The following is a 13,810-nucleotide window of genomic DNA, read 5'->3' as shown; positions in this document are numbered from 1 at the left end:
CTAAAAGTGCTAGTCGCTCACTCAGGTCTGACTCTGTGTGACCCCATGGACTAGAGCCCGCCAGGCTCCTCTCTCCAGAGATTTCCCAGACAAGAATACTAGAGTGGGTTGCCACGCCTTCCTCCAGGGGATCTTCCTGACCCAGGGATCGAACCCAGGTCTCCTGAATTGCAGGCAGGTTCGTTAACATCTGAGCCACAGGGAAGTCCCACTTACAATTAAATACAACTCAAACTTCGACTCCTCTGTGGGACCTGGGCGCAGAGCCCGACCCAGCTGGCCTGGTCCTCCGGGACCCGCCACTCCGCGTGTGGCCCTGCTCGCGCCCTCAGCCACGGCCTGGACGAGGGTCTGTCCTTCGGCACCGGTGCGTCCACCAGGGCGGAGCGCTGGCATCTCCTCCCCTCACACTTTAAGCTGAGCCTCGGCAGGTGCCCGCTTATGGCACTTCGGGGCGCCCACCATCTGCCCGGCCTTAGGCCCCAGGCCTCCTCTCCGCCACCCCCCAGGGTCCGGAGGCGGGTCACAGTTCTCAAGCTCCATCCCGCCTTGGCAGCCCGTGACATCAGGAGCCCCGCGCACCTGGGCTCCCAACAGACACACCCTGGATTTTCTCTGTGGCTGCCGACAGGACAGGTCTGTGCCGACGCCCGGCCAGGCTGCGTGCCCTGTTCCTCCCGCTGGCCTGGCCAGGGAGGGGCCGAAGCCGGACTGAGGAACAGCCTGATGGCTTCCTAGCTGCCCCACCCGCCTCTCCTTCCAGACAACGCCGATCCAACCCCACTCCCATCACTGGGGGCCAGGAAGCAGGACCAAGCAGCTACTACGCACCGGCTGGCCTCCACCCGCCAACAGCCAGAGCCCCACTGCCGGCAGAAAGTGGGATGAGAAGGGTGCCCGGCACGGGGCGGGGATTGCTAGAACTCTCCCGGGTGGTGAACCAGGGCGGATGCCCTCAGAATGGAAGGTGCTGGCTGTGGGTGCGGTATCTCAAGCGTTTGAATGGTGTGTGTTAGTGGCCTGGTCATGTCCAACTCTTTGCAACCTTATAGACCGTAGCCCGCCAAGCTTCTCTGTCCATGGAATTCTCCAGGCAAGAATACTGGACTGGGTCACCATGCCCTCCTCCCGGGGATCTTCCTGACCCAGGGATCGAACTGGGGTCTCCTGCATCTCCTGCATTGCAGGCGATTCTTCACTGTCTGAGTCACCAAGGGGAGAGCAACTAGGGGAGGCACGGAAACACCTGCTGGAAAAGCATCTGAGAAAGTCTGTGAACGGCTGGGGGTTCATTGTCACTGGAGGCAGGGGTGTGAGCTGGAGCAGCCGTACAAGGACGTCGTATAAGGAGGCTGCGTGCCCTGGAGCTGCAGGGCAGGAAGAGGGGTGACGGTCCCGGGGAGGCTGCAGTCAGCATGTTTCCTGCGTCACGATCAGGGCCCTGACGGAGAACCAGGGGCCGCACCAGACAGTAGAGGTCAACGTGCCGGGAACCCATCCGCCCACGCTCCCGCTGGAGCCTCTGTCCAGCAGAAGCGGCCATACTCCCCTTAAAGGCTAGCCCTCCCTGCCTAAAGACCACCTGAGACCTCTGCCTTCTGAGACATCACTCCTCTGCTTCTGGCTGACGGCATCTTTGAATATCAGTCTGTGTCTGTGACTAAAACAGAGGAATCTTAGCTTTTCATTCCCTTTTTTGCAGAGCTATTTAAAAAGTGCCCACACAAGAGCCATGCACTTCCGCTTTGGGCAATACTGCTGTCCGCCAGAGCCTGCCCCGGGCCTCTCACTCAGGGATGCGCAGGAGACGGCTTACTGAGCTATACGGCCCCTATTCCAATCCCCAAGAAAGGCAACCCCACAGAATGCTCAAACTACCGCACAATTGCACTCACCTCACACGCTAGTAAAGTAATGCTCAAAATTCTCCAAGCCAGGCTTCAACAATACTTGAACCATGAACGTCCAGATGTTCAAGCTGGATTTAGAAAAAAGCAGAGGAAGCAGAGATCAAATTGCCAACATCCGCTGGATCATTGAAAAAGCAAGAGAGTTCCAGAAAAACATCTACTTCTGCCTTGTTGACTATGCCAAAGATTTGATTGCGTGGATCACCACAAACTGTGGAAAATTCTGAAAGAGAGGGGATTACTAGACCACCTGATTCTGCCTCCTGAGAAGGAAGGTTAGGAAGCAACATTTAGAACTGGACATGGAACAACAGACTGGTTCCAAATAGGAAAAGGAGTATGTCAAGGCTGTATATTGTCACCCTGCTTATTTAACTTATATGCAGAGTACATCATGAGAAACGCTGGGCTGGATGAAGCACAAGATGGAATCAAGATTGCCGGGAGAAATATCAGTAACTTCAGATATGCAGATGACACCACTCACATGGCAGAAAGTGAAGAAGAACTAAAGAGCCTCTTGATGAACGTGAAAGAGGAGAGTGAAAAAGTTGGCTTAAAGGTCAACATTCAGAAAACTAAGATCATAGCATCCGGTCCCATCCCTTCATGGGAAATAGTTGGGGAAACAGTGGAAACAGTGGCAGACTTTATTTTCTTGGGCTCCAAAATCACTGCAGATGGTGACTACAGCCATGAAATTAAAAGATACTTACTCTTTGGGAAAAAAGTTATGACCAACCTAGACTGCATATTAAAAAGCAGACGTTACTTTACCCACAAAGGTCCGTCTAATCAGGGCTATGGTTTTTCCAGTGGTCATGTATGGATATGAGAGTTGGACTGTGAAGAAAGGTGAGCACTGAAGAACTGATGCTTTTGAACTGTGGTGTTGGAGAAGACTCTTGAGAGTCCCTGGACTGCAAGGAGATCCAACCAGTCCATCCTAAAGGAAATCAGTCCTGGGTGTTCATTGGAAGGACTGATGTTGAAGCTGAAACTCCAATACTTTGGCCACCTGATGCGAAGAACTGACTCATTTGAAAAGACCCTGATGCTGGGAAAGATTGCAGGCGGGAGGAGAAGGGGACGGACAGAGGATGAGATGGTTGGATGGCATCACCGACTCAATGGACATGGGTTTGAGTAAACTCTGGGAGTTGGTGATGGACAGGGAGGCCTGGCGTGCTGTAGTTCATGGGGTCACAAAGAGTCAGAAACGACTGAGGAAATGAACTGAACTGATGGCCCCTATTGGGCGTCTCAAGTGGCGCTAGTGGTAACGAACCTGCCTTTCAATACAGGACATGTAAGAGATTCGGGTTCGATCCCTGGGTCGGGAAGATCCCCTGGAGGAGGGCACGCAACCCACTCCAGATTCTTGCCTGGAGAATCCCATGGACAGCGGAGCCTGGCGGGTTCGCAGGGTCAAACACGACTGAAGCGACTCAGCACAGCACACACTTGGCCCTTTTGTCCCATCTGCTAAGAAAGCTGGGTTTTCGTCGCTTTGAGCCACAGCCTGGCCAAATACCAATCCCAGTTTCACTCCATCTTCCCTGCGCCAGTTTCCAAGTTAGGATTCAGAGCGGGTTGAACGGTGGGCCCCAGAAAGAGCTGTCACATCAAACTCCTGAAGTCTGCGAACTGCGACCTTATTTGGAAAAGGGGGTCTTTGCAGATGTAATTAGCTATCTTGAGATGAGATTATCCCGGATTATCTAAATCCAGTGACAAGTGTCCTTATTAGAGGCATGCAGGAGAGACAGGGAGGCGTGGAGAGGCCAGGGGAAGACCAAGGCAGCGATGGGGTCTCTCTGCCAAGGAGGCCAATTCTTGGCGGCAGTCATCAGCAGCTCGGAGAGAGGTCTCTCCCCACAGCACCTGGACGGGGTTGGGTTGGGGTGGGGTCGGTGGCCCTGCCAGCAATTTGGTTTCCTGCTGGCCAGGCGAGAGTCAAATACATAATGAAGGCCATTCACTGAAAGACATCAAATACATTCAAATTCAAGAGGTCCTATCAATAATATTTTTAAAAATCCCTGACTTAAAAAAAAAAATCTCTTTGGAAGTTGGCAGAGCACCAGTTCATTATTCCAAAAACTGATAAATAAAGAGAAAGGATGCAGCACTGATCCTGCCTTTCCTATATGAGCTGTGTTTCGGGGTAACCCGGGAGTTGAGGAAGGGGGCTTCCCTGGTGGCTCAGTGGTAAAGAATCTGCCAGCCAGTGCAGGAGACGCAGATCCGGCCCCTGGTCCGCAAGATCCCGCGTGCCCCGGGGCAGCTACGCCCTTGCATCACAGCTATTTGAGCCTGTGCTCAAGAGCCCAGGAACCACAGCTGAAGCCCGTGTGCCCCAGAGGCTGTGCTCCGCAAGCAAGAGACGCCACCGGAGCGAGAAGCCGGAGCACCACACCAGAGGGTAGCTTCTGCTTGCGGCCGCTAAAGAGAAGCCTGCAGAGCGGTGCGGACCCAGCATGGCCAAGAGCAGCTAAATAAAAACTCAGAAAGAGTCAATGAAGAAAGTTCTTCCTTCAGGAGGATTCCAGAAAACAGGCAGAAAGAAAATTAGGATTGGATGAGCCCTGATTTGCAATCCTTAGTGAGTAATGGAGCTGGGCTATGATCATTTTGGGCAGGTAAAGTTATCCTGTGAAAGACAGGGGGGGGGGATTTCTGTAATGAGTAGGTAGGTCACGCTGCCCATAGCCAAGGTCAGCGGTCAGTGCTAGGACGACAGAGAAGCACCCAGCGTGGTCCTTCCCGTCTCGTGATGTGCTGGGACGTTCACAGCCCCACTCGTGAAGCAGCCTCGCTGACAAGTGGGACCTTCGTCTGACCGAGGCTGAGCGCCACCTGCCAGTTTCCAGAACACAGAGAGGAAAGCAGGACACGTGAGTGACGCCAGCGGGACGGAATCCAGCCAGATCCAGGGTGCAGACGGGCTGCAGAAACACGATCTGTGTCTTCAACAGCTAGATGGCTGGGGAGAAAGCCACGGGCGCAGAATGGAGAGCGGTGTAAGAGACACGGAACCAAATACTCGGATCATCTCTCCAGCAAATTAAACATAAAATGACATTTATCAGACAATCCGCAAACACGAACACTGACCAGATATTAGATATTGGCGAAGAATTGTTACGCCAGCATGTGACCCCGTTACTGTGATTCTGTATAAAAACACCAACGGGGAATTCCCTGGCGACGGTCCAGTGGTTAGGACTTGGCGTTTTCATTGCTATGGGCATGGGTTTGATCCCTGGTCAAGGATCTAGACCCCTGTGAGGCACACAGTGCAGCTACAGAATTTTTTTTTTTTTAAAGGACATATTTATGGTGAAACAACATGACGCTTGGGACTAGTAGGTATCACTTTTTCATGACCTGTAATTCACTTTTCAAAATCGTTTTTGTGAAATCTGACCTACAGGATTAAGCATCAAACACGAAGGGGCAGCTTAGTGCAAAGCGGTCGAGTCAGGACCTGCGTAACCAGGGCCAGGTCAAGGGTCAGAACTTGACAAGCGGCTCGTTCGCTTTGGCTCCGTGACCCAGCCCTGTTTCTGTAGGTACTGGATTTCACTCCTCTTCACTGTGGTGAGTAGTCCTCTGTGTGAACACGCCCCAGTTCACACCCCCATTCTGATGATGATGCACGTCGGTGAAAGGAAAATGTTAGTCGCTCAGTCGTGTCCAACTCTTTGCGACTCCATGGACCGTAGCCCACCAGGCTCCTCTGTCCATGGGATTTCCCAGGCAAGAGTACTGGAGTGGGTCCCCATTTCCTTCTCCAGAGGATCTTCCCCACCCAGGGACCAAACACGGGTCTCCTGCATTACAGGCAAATTCTTTACCATCTGAGCCACCAGGGAAGCCCTTTAGAACATTTTAGCCTCATTAAAAACAACCCCAGTGCCTTTCCTGGTGGTCCACTCTTTAGGAGCTTCCCTCGTGGCTCAGATGGTAAAAGCATCTGCTTGCAATGCGGGAGACTCGGGTTCGATCCCTGGGTGGGGAAGATCCTTTGGAGAAGGAAATGGCAACCCCCCTCGCCAGTACTCTTGCCTAGAAAATTCCATGGATGGAGGAGCCTCATGGGCTACAGTCCATGGGGTCGCAAAGAGTCGGACACGACTGAGCAACTTCACTTTCACTTTCACTTTTTCTTTCCAAAGGTTAGGAATCCACTCGTCAGCGCCAGGGACGCAGGCACACTCCCTGGTCAGGGAACTAACAGTCCACATGCTGCCGGGCAATTAGGCCCACACACCTCAACAGAGACCCAGCAAACCCCACCTCTAAACAAAGAGAAAGCAACCTTGAACCTATTAGCTATTACCCCGCATTCTCTCCCGACCTCTGCCTCAGCATCTCTTGTTGCTCAGTTGCTAAGCTGTGTCCTGGTCTGTGACCCCGTGGACCGCAGCACGCCCGGCTTCCCGTCCTTCCCGATGTCCCAGAGCTCAGTCAGATTCATGTTCATTGAATCGGTGATGCTGCCTAATTATCTCATCCTCTTCTTCTTCCGCCCTCAATCTTTCCCAGCATCAGGGTCTTTTCCCATGAGTCAGCTCTTCGCATCAGGTGCCCAAAGCATTGAAGCTCCAGCTTCAGCATCAGTCTTCCAATGAATACTCAGGCTTGACTTCCTTTCGGATTGACTGGTGTGATCTCCTTGCAGTCCAGGGGAGTCTCAAGAGTCTTCTCCAGCATCACAATTTGAAAGTATCAGTTCTTTGGCGCTCAGCCTTCTTTATGGTCCAACTCTCACAAAACCAGCCCGAGGCAGGCACCGATCTACTTTCTGCTCCCTAGCTTTCCCTATCCTGGACATTTTATATCATTGGAGTCACACAATGGTCTTTGGTAACTGACTTGTCTCACATCGCACACTGTTGGCAAGATTCATCCATATTGAAGCATGTATCAGTATTTCATTTATCAAAAGATGACTGAACAGTCTTCCATTGCATAGACCTACACTGATTCTCAAGCGGTTGCTACTGGTTTGGCTGGATGGTCAAGGGCTTGGGAAGAAAAGGCCTGGGAGCTTGATGACAAGGAGATCTGGAGAAGAGACCCAGGAGGGACTCACAAAGGTCAGAGATCATATCTGTATCCTTGGTGGACACATGTCTCCGAGGCCCGTCCAGTGCAGAGAAGGCTGTCAATATCAGATGGACACGGATGAGAGAGAACTGTGTCTGACACAGGTGGCCGGGAACCAAAGGGTGGAGCTGGGGGCGGCCCTCTGACAACGCCTCACATCAGTTCTAATTCTGCCCACATCTCTGAGCTCTGACACTTGGAAAGTGGATTCTCCAGCGGGGGGTGGGGGTGGGGGAGGAATGGGCCCCCCAGGGAGGACGTCAAGGGCTCTTTGATGTGGAAGATGAGCCTGCCACTTAAATCTGGGCCTCCTGATACCACCCAATCAGAATGCTGACAAGTGGGTTACCTGACCAACTGGGGTGATGGAGCCCTAACACCAAGAAGAAGGTGAGTCATTCTGCACACGGGGTTGAGGGCAGGAAAAACTATGCTGAGGACCCAGAGGGCTCTCCCCAGGGCATGAGCATGTTAGCGTTTCTATCAGCAGCAGCAAAGTGCATGGAAAGTTGTAGTCACCAAAGACAGACAGACAGACAGGTGGACAGACAGACAGACAGGTGATAGAGATAGGTAGATGACAGAGAGAGAGAGAGATGAGATAGATAGATAATAGACACAGACAGATTGATAGGAGGACACTTGAGAGTTTGTGCCCTTCAGGAATGCAGGTATAAGTCATCCCACGAAATAAACCTCAACCCGCTGAGATGCTGCTGAAGGCAAAGAAAACCCCTTCTGACTGTTACAGAAACAAGGACAGTGACAGCTACTCACATCTCCGCCTGCCTGTTAAGGATGAACATATTTGGACCCAGCTCTTCTTCTATTTCTTCACCTTCCTTACGACTTTCAATACAGTTTTGTTGGAAGTTAACTTTGCAATTTAGTTTCAGCTGAGAGAATATTCAGACAGAAGGAGACTGAACAGGGGAAAGTAATTAACCTAGCCCAGAAAAGGATACCATCACTGGCAGGACTTTGTACTTCCTCTATTAGGGGAGAAGACTGTCTCACTCTTTTTTTTTTTTTTAATTTTTTAAAATTTTAGTTGATTTACAATAGTTCAGGTATTAGAAAACTGATTCAGCATATATATATATACATATATACATATATGTTCTTTTTCAGATTCTTTTCCATTATAGGTTATTACAAGACACTGAATATAGCTCTCTGTGCTATATACAGCAGGTCCTTGTTTATCTATTTTATTTATAGTAGTGTGTATCTGTTAATCCCAAAATCCTAATGTATCCCTCTCCACCTTTCCACTTTAGTAACTATAAATTAGTTTTCTATGTCTCTGAGTCCATTTGTTATGTAAATAAATTCATTTGTATCATTTTTTTTGGATTCCACGTATAAGTGACATCATATGATATTTGTCTTCTCTATCTGGCTTACTTCACTTAGTATCATGGTCTCTGCGTTCATCCACCCTGCTGCAAATGGCTGAGTAGTATTCCACTGAATATATATACACCACATCTTCTTTATTCATTTGTCTGTTGATGGTGAGACAATTCCATTCTCGTATGAAAGATAGTCACATCGTATCAGGCAGAAGTGGAAACTTAGGTTTCTGTCTGATTTGCTTTTGTTATATGGAAGCTCAAATGTGTGAGAAACGTGTGGATGGAGGCTGAATAAACAGATGCCAGTGAGGAAGGTTTTGCCTGTGCCCATAAACCTTTGCTATGAGCCATAGATCTAGAAACATCCTCCACAGCCTGCTTTGTGATGGCATGGACCAGTGGGCTCCATCAGGAAAGGGAGCTGGAGGCAGACAGAAAGGGAGAGGAGAGAGAAGGAATCCGCTTCGTCTCTGCTTCCTGCCGGCAGCTGGCAGCTCCCCGGGCCACAATTCTTCCTGTTTTTCCTGAAGCAGCAGCTGAATCCAGTCTGCAGTTTCTCCAACGAGCACAAAGTCCACTTCATCCTGCTGCTGCTCGGGGCCGGTGGCTGGCTGGCACCCCATCCTCGGGGTCTGGGTCTCACCCTGCTGGGACCCTACTCTTGGTGCAGAGACACCAGCTCCAACCGCCAGCGCCCCCTCCTCAAAAGTCTGAGTTGCAGTTCTTTGGCGTCCCTTCTCTGACTTTCCAAATGTTCATAATTCCACCCTCTTTGCTCTGGTCCTCTGTTTCCTGAAGTTACCACCTTCAGTTACTTCAGAGGTTTTTATTTTAACCTTGCTAACAAGTGACCCTGTTAATACCTTTGTACCTAATGTGCAATCCCTTCTATTAATTTCTCTCTGGTCAAATCACTGGTGTGACTTCTGTCTTCCAGTAGGACCCTGACTAAGTCCCTCATTAGTGATATGTATTATCAATTTCTTCTCACGTCTGTGACTTTCCTTTTCACTAATTTTAAAAATAAGCTTTTATGCTTTAATTTGGGATGGTTTTAGATTTACAGAAAAACTGCAAAGACAATAAAGAATTCCCATATACCCCACAAATACGCCATATATATGTACATTTTGTTGTATATGCATTTGAGACTCTAAACTTCCCTCCAGGAGTGATTTTAACTGCATCCCACAAATTTTGATATGTTGTATCTTTATCACCATTCCATTAAAATAGTTTAAAATTTGATTGTGAGTTTCTCTTTGACCCATGAGAAATTCAGAGGTTGCTTTTTGGTACCCTTGAGTGGGGTCGAGAATATATATATTTCAAAATAATCAAATATATGGGTTTTCTTCTAGTTATCTTTTTATTGCTGTTTTATAGACTACGTTTCCTGTGACCCTCTCCAGGTAGGACTTAAGTGCTTTGAAACGTATTGAAACTAATTTCTGGTCTGGCGTGTGATCAGCTTCTGTATATGTTCTGTGTCCTTGCAAAGAAAGTCAAGAACGTGCAACCTGTGATGGCGGGCTGTGTTCGATGAAGGTCCCTTGTGTCCACCTCCTTAATTGGCGTAGGGGGAAACCATAAAACTGAAAGTTCAGTAAGGAAAGGGGCTGAGACGAAAGGAGAGTGTTACTGGAATACGATTTGGAGGCCGGGTGCGGAGGAAGGGGGACCTGGCCCGGCTGGTTGACAGGGGTGAGTGGGAGGCCTGGACTGGGGACAGCACGTAATTACTAAAAAATAACTGTGCCGATCGCTAGGAGCAAGAATGCCAGTAGCAATAACGACAGCAGTGGCGGAAGGACGCGAGCAAGCATGAGTCGCCCAGTCGTGCCCGACTCTGCGGCCCCCGTGGACTGCGGCCCAGCAGGCTCTTCCGTCCATGAGACTTCCCAGGCAAGAAGAGGGGAGTGGGCTGCCCTTTCCTTCTCCAGGGGATCTTCCCGACCCAGGGACTGAGCCCAGGAGTCCTGCACTGAACGCAGGTTCTTTACCGACTGAGCCACGTGGGGAGCCCCGGAAGTACGCACGCAGCAACGCAAAGAGACGACCAATAGGGTGCAAAGGCCGACAGTAACGCTGGGCGGCCAGCCTCCCGCGGCGGCCCCAGCTCCAGCAGGAAGTCCCGGCCCGCCCGCCCCCGGCCCGGCCCCGCCCGCCCCCGGCCCGGCCCCGCCCGCCCCCGGCCCGGCCCCGCCCCCGGCCCGGCCCCGCCCCGGCCCCGCCCCCGCCCCCGGCCCGGCCCCGCCCCGGCCCCGCCCCGGCCCCGCCCCCGGTCCGCCCGCCCCGCCCCCGGCCCCGCCCCGGCCCGCGGAGCCATCGATGACTCCGGCTCGGCGCGCCCGCCTGCCTGGCCTCGGCGCTCGGCTCGGCTGCCTGCGGCGCTGCCATGGAGACGCAGCCCGCCGCCCGCTGGCGCCGCCCCGCGCGTCCCCGAGGCCCCGCCGCGCGGGTGGCCCGGGCCGGACGACTCGGGGCGCGGGCCAGGTGACCGGGCGGGCCGCGGGGGGACGCGGGCCGGGTCAGCGCGGGCTGCGGGGCGCCGCCGGGCGAGTGGGCGCCCGGGATGCTGGGGAGGCGGTGGGGACGCGCCCTGGGCGGGGCCGGGGGCGCTCAGCGGGTCGCGAGGACGTGGCTGGGCGACGGGGGCGCGGGTCGCACGGAAGGGAGGGCTCGCGGGGCTGGGAGAGCCGGGCTGGGCCTGCTGTGGATGCGCCCTGTTCGGTTTTCCCCTGACGTCATTTTCCTTCGGGTTCGGGCCCTCCCGGCTGCTCGGAGGGGAAAGCGGGCGCTGGCTGGGTACCAGCGTGCCCAGCGTGGGCAGGTCCCTTCTGCGCCCCGTCAGATTCTTAGAACTTATTTCGCAGCTCTCCCTGGACATTAGCTCTCCAGCAAGGGGTTGCCCCAGTACCAGCCCCCGTAGTTCACAGAAGAACTAGGATGAGGCATCCTTCTGCTTCTTAAACCCAAGCTCACTGCGTCACCGGGGAGCAACCGAAATAGTGGAGCCTGGGGCTGCATGGCTTGGTTTAAGGGCTGTGATCCCAAGAGTTAAGGAGGATCCCGTGCCAGCACCGCTGGGGTCCTTTCCTCTCCTGACACCTGACAGCAGGTTCCTTTCTTTGTAGCCTCACCTTGCGGAGGAGCTGAATGCTAGGCAGAAGGCACTGCACAAAAAGCTGGTCCACATCCCTGGCAGGGATCAGACCGCCTCTGCGCTGCTGAAAGCTGACCCAGGCACAGATCAGGAGGGCAGTTCATACAGAAGCTGCTGTCGGTTTCTGCCTAGTTTACAATGTCTTTTCACGCGGGACAGCGGATCTCTCTCTTCAGATGCAGTGGTGCGAGTCTTGGTGTTGGACTCGCAGTGGACACCTGACAAGTCCCCCCCGAGGTGAGGGCCTCATCCCTGTCATCGGCACACCTGACTCAGAGCACAGACCCATCACCGGGACACGCTGACCTGCCTGCCGACTCACGCGTGGCTCTTGGCGGTCTTCAGAATGCTTGGAGACTCCTCTCCAGTTTCTTCTCAAAGAGCCCTCATAAAGGGTGTTGCCTGCAAATGGCCTGAGTTCCTTGTTACCATTAAGTTAAAGAAGGAACCCTCACACCCAGCTGCTGAAAACCTTATTCATTAGTGGCATTTAGTGCAGAGCAGGTGGCCCAGGAGAAGGGAGGCTCTAGCCAGTGATGAGTGGCCGCGTCCCGCTGGCAGAGAAAGCTCTGTCTGAAAGCTACGCCCGGCTCCGGTACCGGGACACCTCCCTGCTCATCTGGCAACAGCAGCAGCAGAAGCTGGCATCCGCAGTGCCCGGGACGTACCTGAGCAGGAGCCGAAGCATGTGGTACTCACAGTATGGCAACGAGGCCATCCTTGTCCGGGACAGAAACAAGCTGGATGTCTCACGGGACACAGGGCAGTCCAAGTTTTGTTCTATAATGTGACTCTGGGGTGAACATCTGAGTGCAGGCACCAGGCTGCCTTGCTGACCCCCCAGCCCTCACTGGGAGATTCTGACAGGGAATGTGAAGGCTGAGCTGTGATAGAACCCCCAAACCCCAGAGGTGGCACCTCGCCCGCTTTGCTGTCAGGGTGATGGGCAGACTTCTGGACCCCATCCTGACCCTGCAGGCACCGCAGGCCTGGCTAGATGCTGTCTTGGTCATGCTTCCAAATAAGTCACGCAAGAGATACCCCAGGTACAAACAACCTTTTCACATTCTTATAGGTTGTCTCTAGTATTCCCTTCTGCCTGGTAAAGAATGGGTCAAATCTAAAAAAAGAAAAAAGAATTGGCATCATGTAGGATTGGAAATCCACTGGCAGGATCACAGTGGTTTTACTTTAAACAGGTCATTGGCAGCAGCATTTCAGCAAGAACTCTGTGTCACTTGAGTTTGAGTCTAGTTACCAAAGCGATCATTGCCCACGATGTACCGTGATGGCTTCTACACTAGCTTCCTGATGTTTGGGGCTGTGGGCAAAGGCATCCGAAAAAATTAGGTAGGGAAACTCCCAATTATGAAGTTACACCTCAGGTTTAATCACAGAGCTGAAATAGGCAGGTTCTCAGCCGACAGCAGCGCAGCCTCTGCTCCGGGGCTGTAGCCCCCCGGCCACCTGCAATGTTTGATGTGTGTCGGGCCCCACCCCCACCCCCACCCCCGTGTGGGCAAGTTCATGAGTCAGTTTAAAGGGATTTATGTAATTAAAGTCTGTGTGGCGAGGCGAATGCCATGGTGTGTTGAGACTGAATTTTCTTTTTAAATAAATCTTCAGGCAGCTCCTTCCTTCCTCACTCCGTATTTCAATCTGTTTGTTCATAATATCCTACCTTGGCCTCCAGCATTTTTGTTTGTTTACAACAGTAACGTGGAACAATTGCTAAGAACTGCAGGGCAGGCAGCGCTCCGGGGAGCCCACAGGTGGGCAGAGAGATGCACACAGTGCATCCAGCGCTTCCGTGAGCGTGGTTCCTCATGCAGGCGTGCAAGCTAGTCAGCACACAGCATCCAGAAGGGGAGGACCGGGTCAGACTGCATTCCCCGAAGGTCACACATCCAGCCAGAGGCCTGGTCCTCGCTGACAGAGCCTCGGCTTGCTTGCCACCTGTGGTCGGGAGGCCGGAAGACAGAGTTCCTTTAAGTGGCTCCCCGGGGTGAAGAGGAAGCCTGTCAGAGTCAGGCCTGTGCAGTAAAGGCTTGCCTGTCCAGGCACGCGGACACTGGAGCCCCCAGGAGAAAGGCCTTGTCGGCATCTCTGCAGTCCTCTGACTTAAGTCCAGCTCGGGAAGGAAGCAGACTTCTGACTTAGCTGGAATGCCTGTGCCTCCCCCAGAGTGATCCAGGAACGGGCCGTGGCTGGTTGGCTGCAGTCACAGAGGTGGTGGCCGGACAGCAGAGCAGGCTCTGGTC

The 13,810-nt window shown here is 52.9% G+C and overlaps 1 protein-coding gene across 1 annotated transcript; it reads left to right on the top strand.

The window, feature by feature from the left end:
- The first annotated feature begins 10,769 nt into the window (after positions 1–10,769).
- Positions 10,770–13,773, top strand: BRD3OS (BRD3 opposite strand). The gene is made up of 2 exons (XM_065928060.1): positions 10,770–10,879; positions 11,521–13,773. The coding sequence occupies exon 2, from the start codon at positions 12,086–12,088 to the stop codon at positions 12,338–12,340; it is 255 nt and encodes an 84-aa protein (XP_065784132.1). The 5' UTR covers positions 10,770–10,879; positions 11,521–12,085; the 3' UTR covers positions 12,341–13,773.
- The last annotated feature ends 37 nt before the right edge of the window (positions 13,774–13,810 follow it).

The sequence above is a fragment of the Muntiacus reevesi genome, chromosome 3, assembly GCF_963930625.1.
Source record: "Muntiacus reevesi chromosome 3, mMunRee1.1, whole genome shotgun sequence".
NCBI classification, from domain to species: domain Eukaryota; kingdom Metazoa; phylum Chordata; class Mammalia; order Artiodactyla; family Cervidae; genus Muntiacus; species Muntiacus reevesi.
Note: the sequence above shows the minus strand (reverse complement) of the source record. Positions and strands in the feature narration are given on the sequence as shown.

What these genes read in the sequence shown, in the direction of transcription:
- BRD3OS (XM_065928060.1), top strand. Translation starts at nt 12,086, where the DNA reads ATGAGTGGCCGCGTCCCGCTGGCAGAGAAAGCTCTGTCTGAAAGCTAC.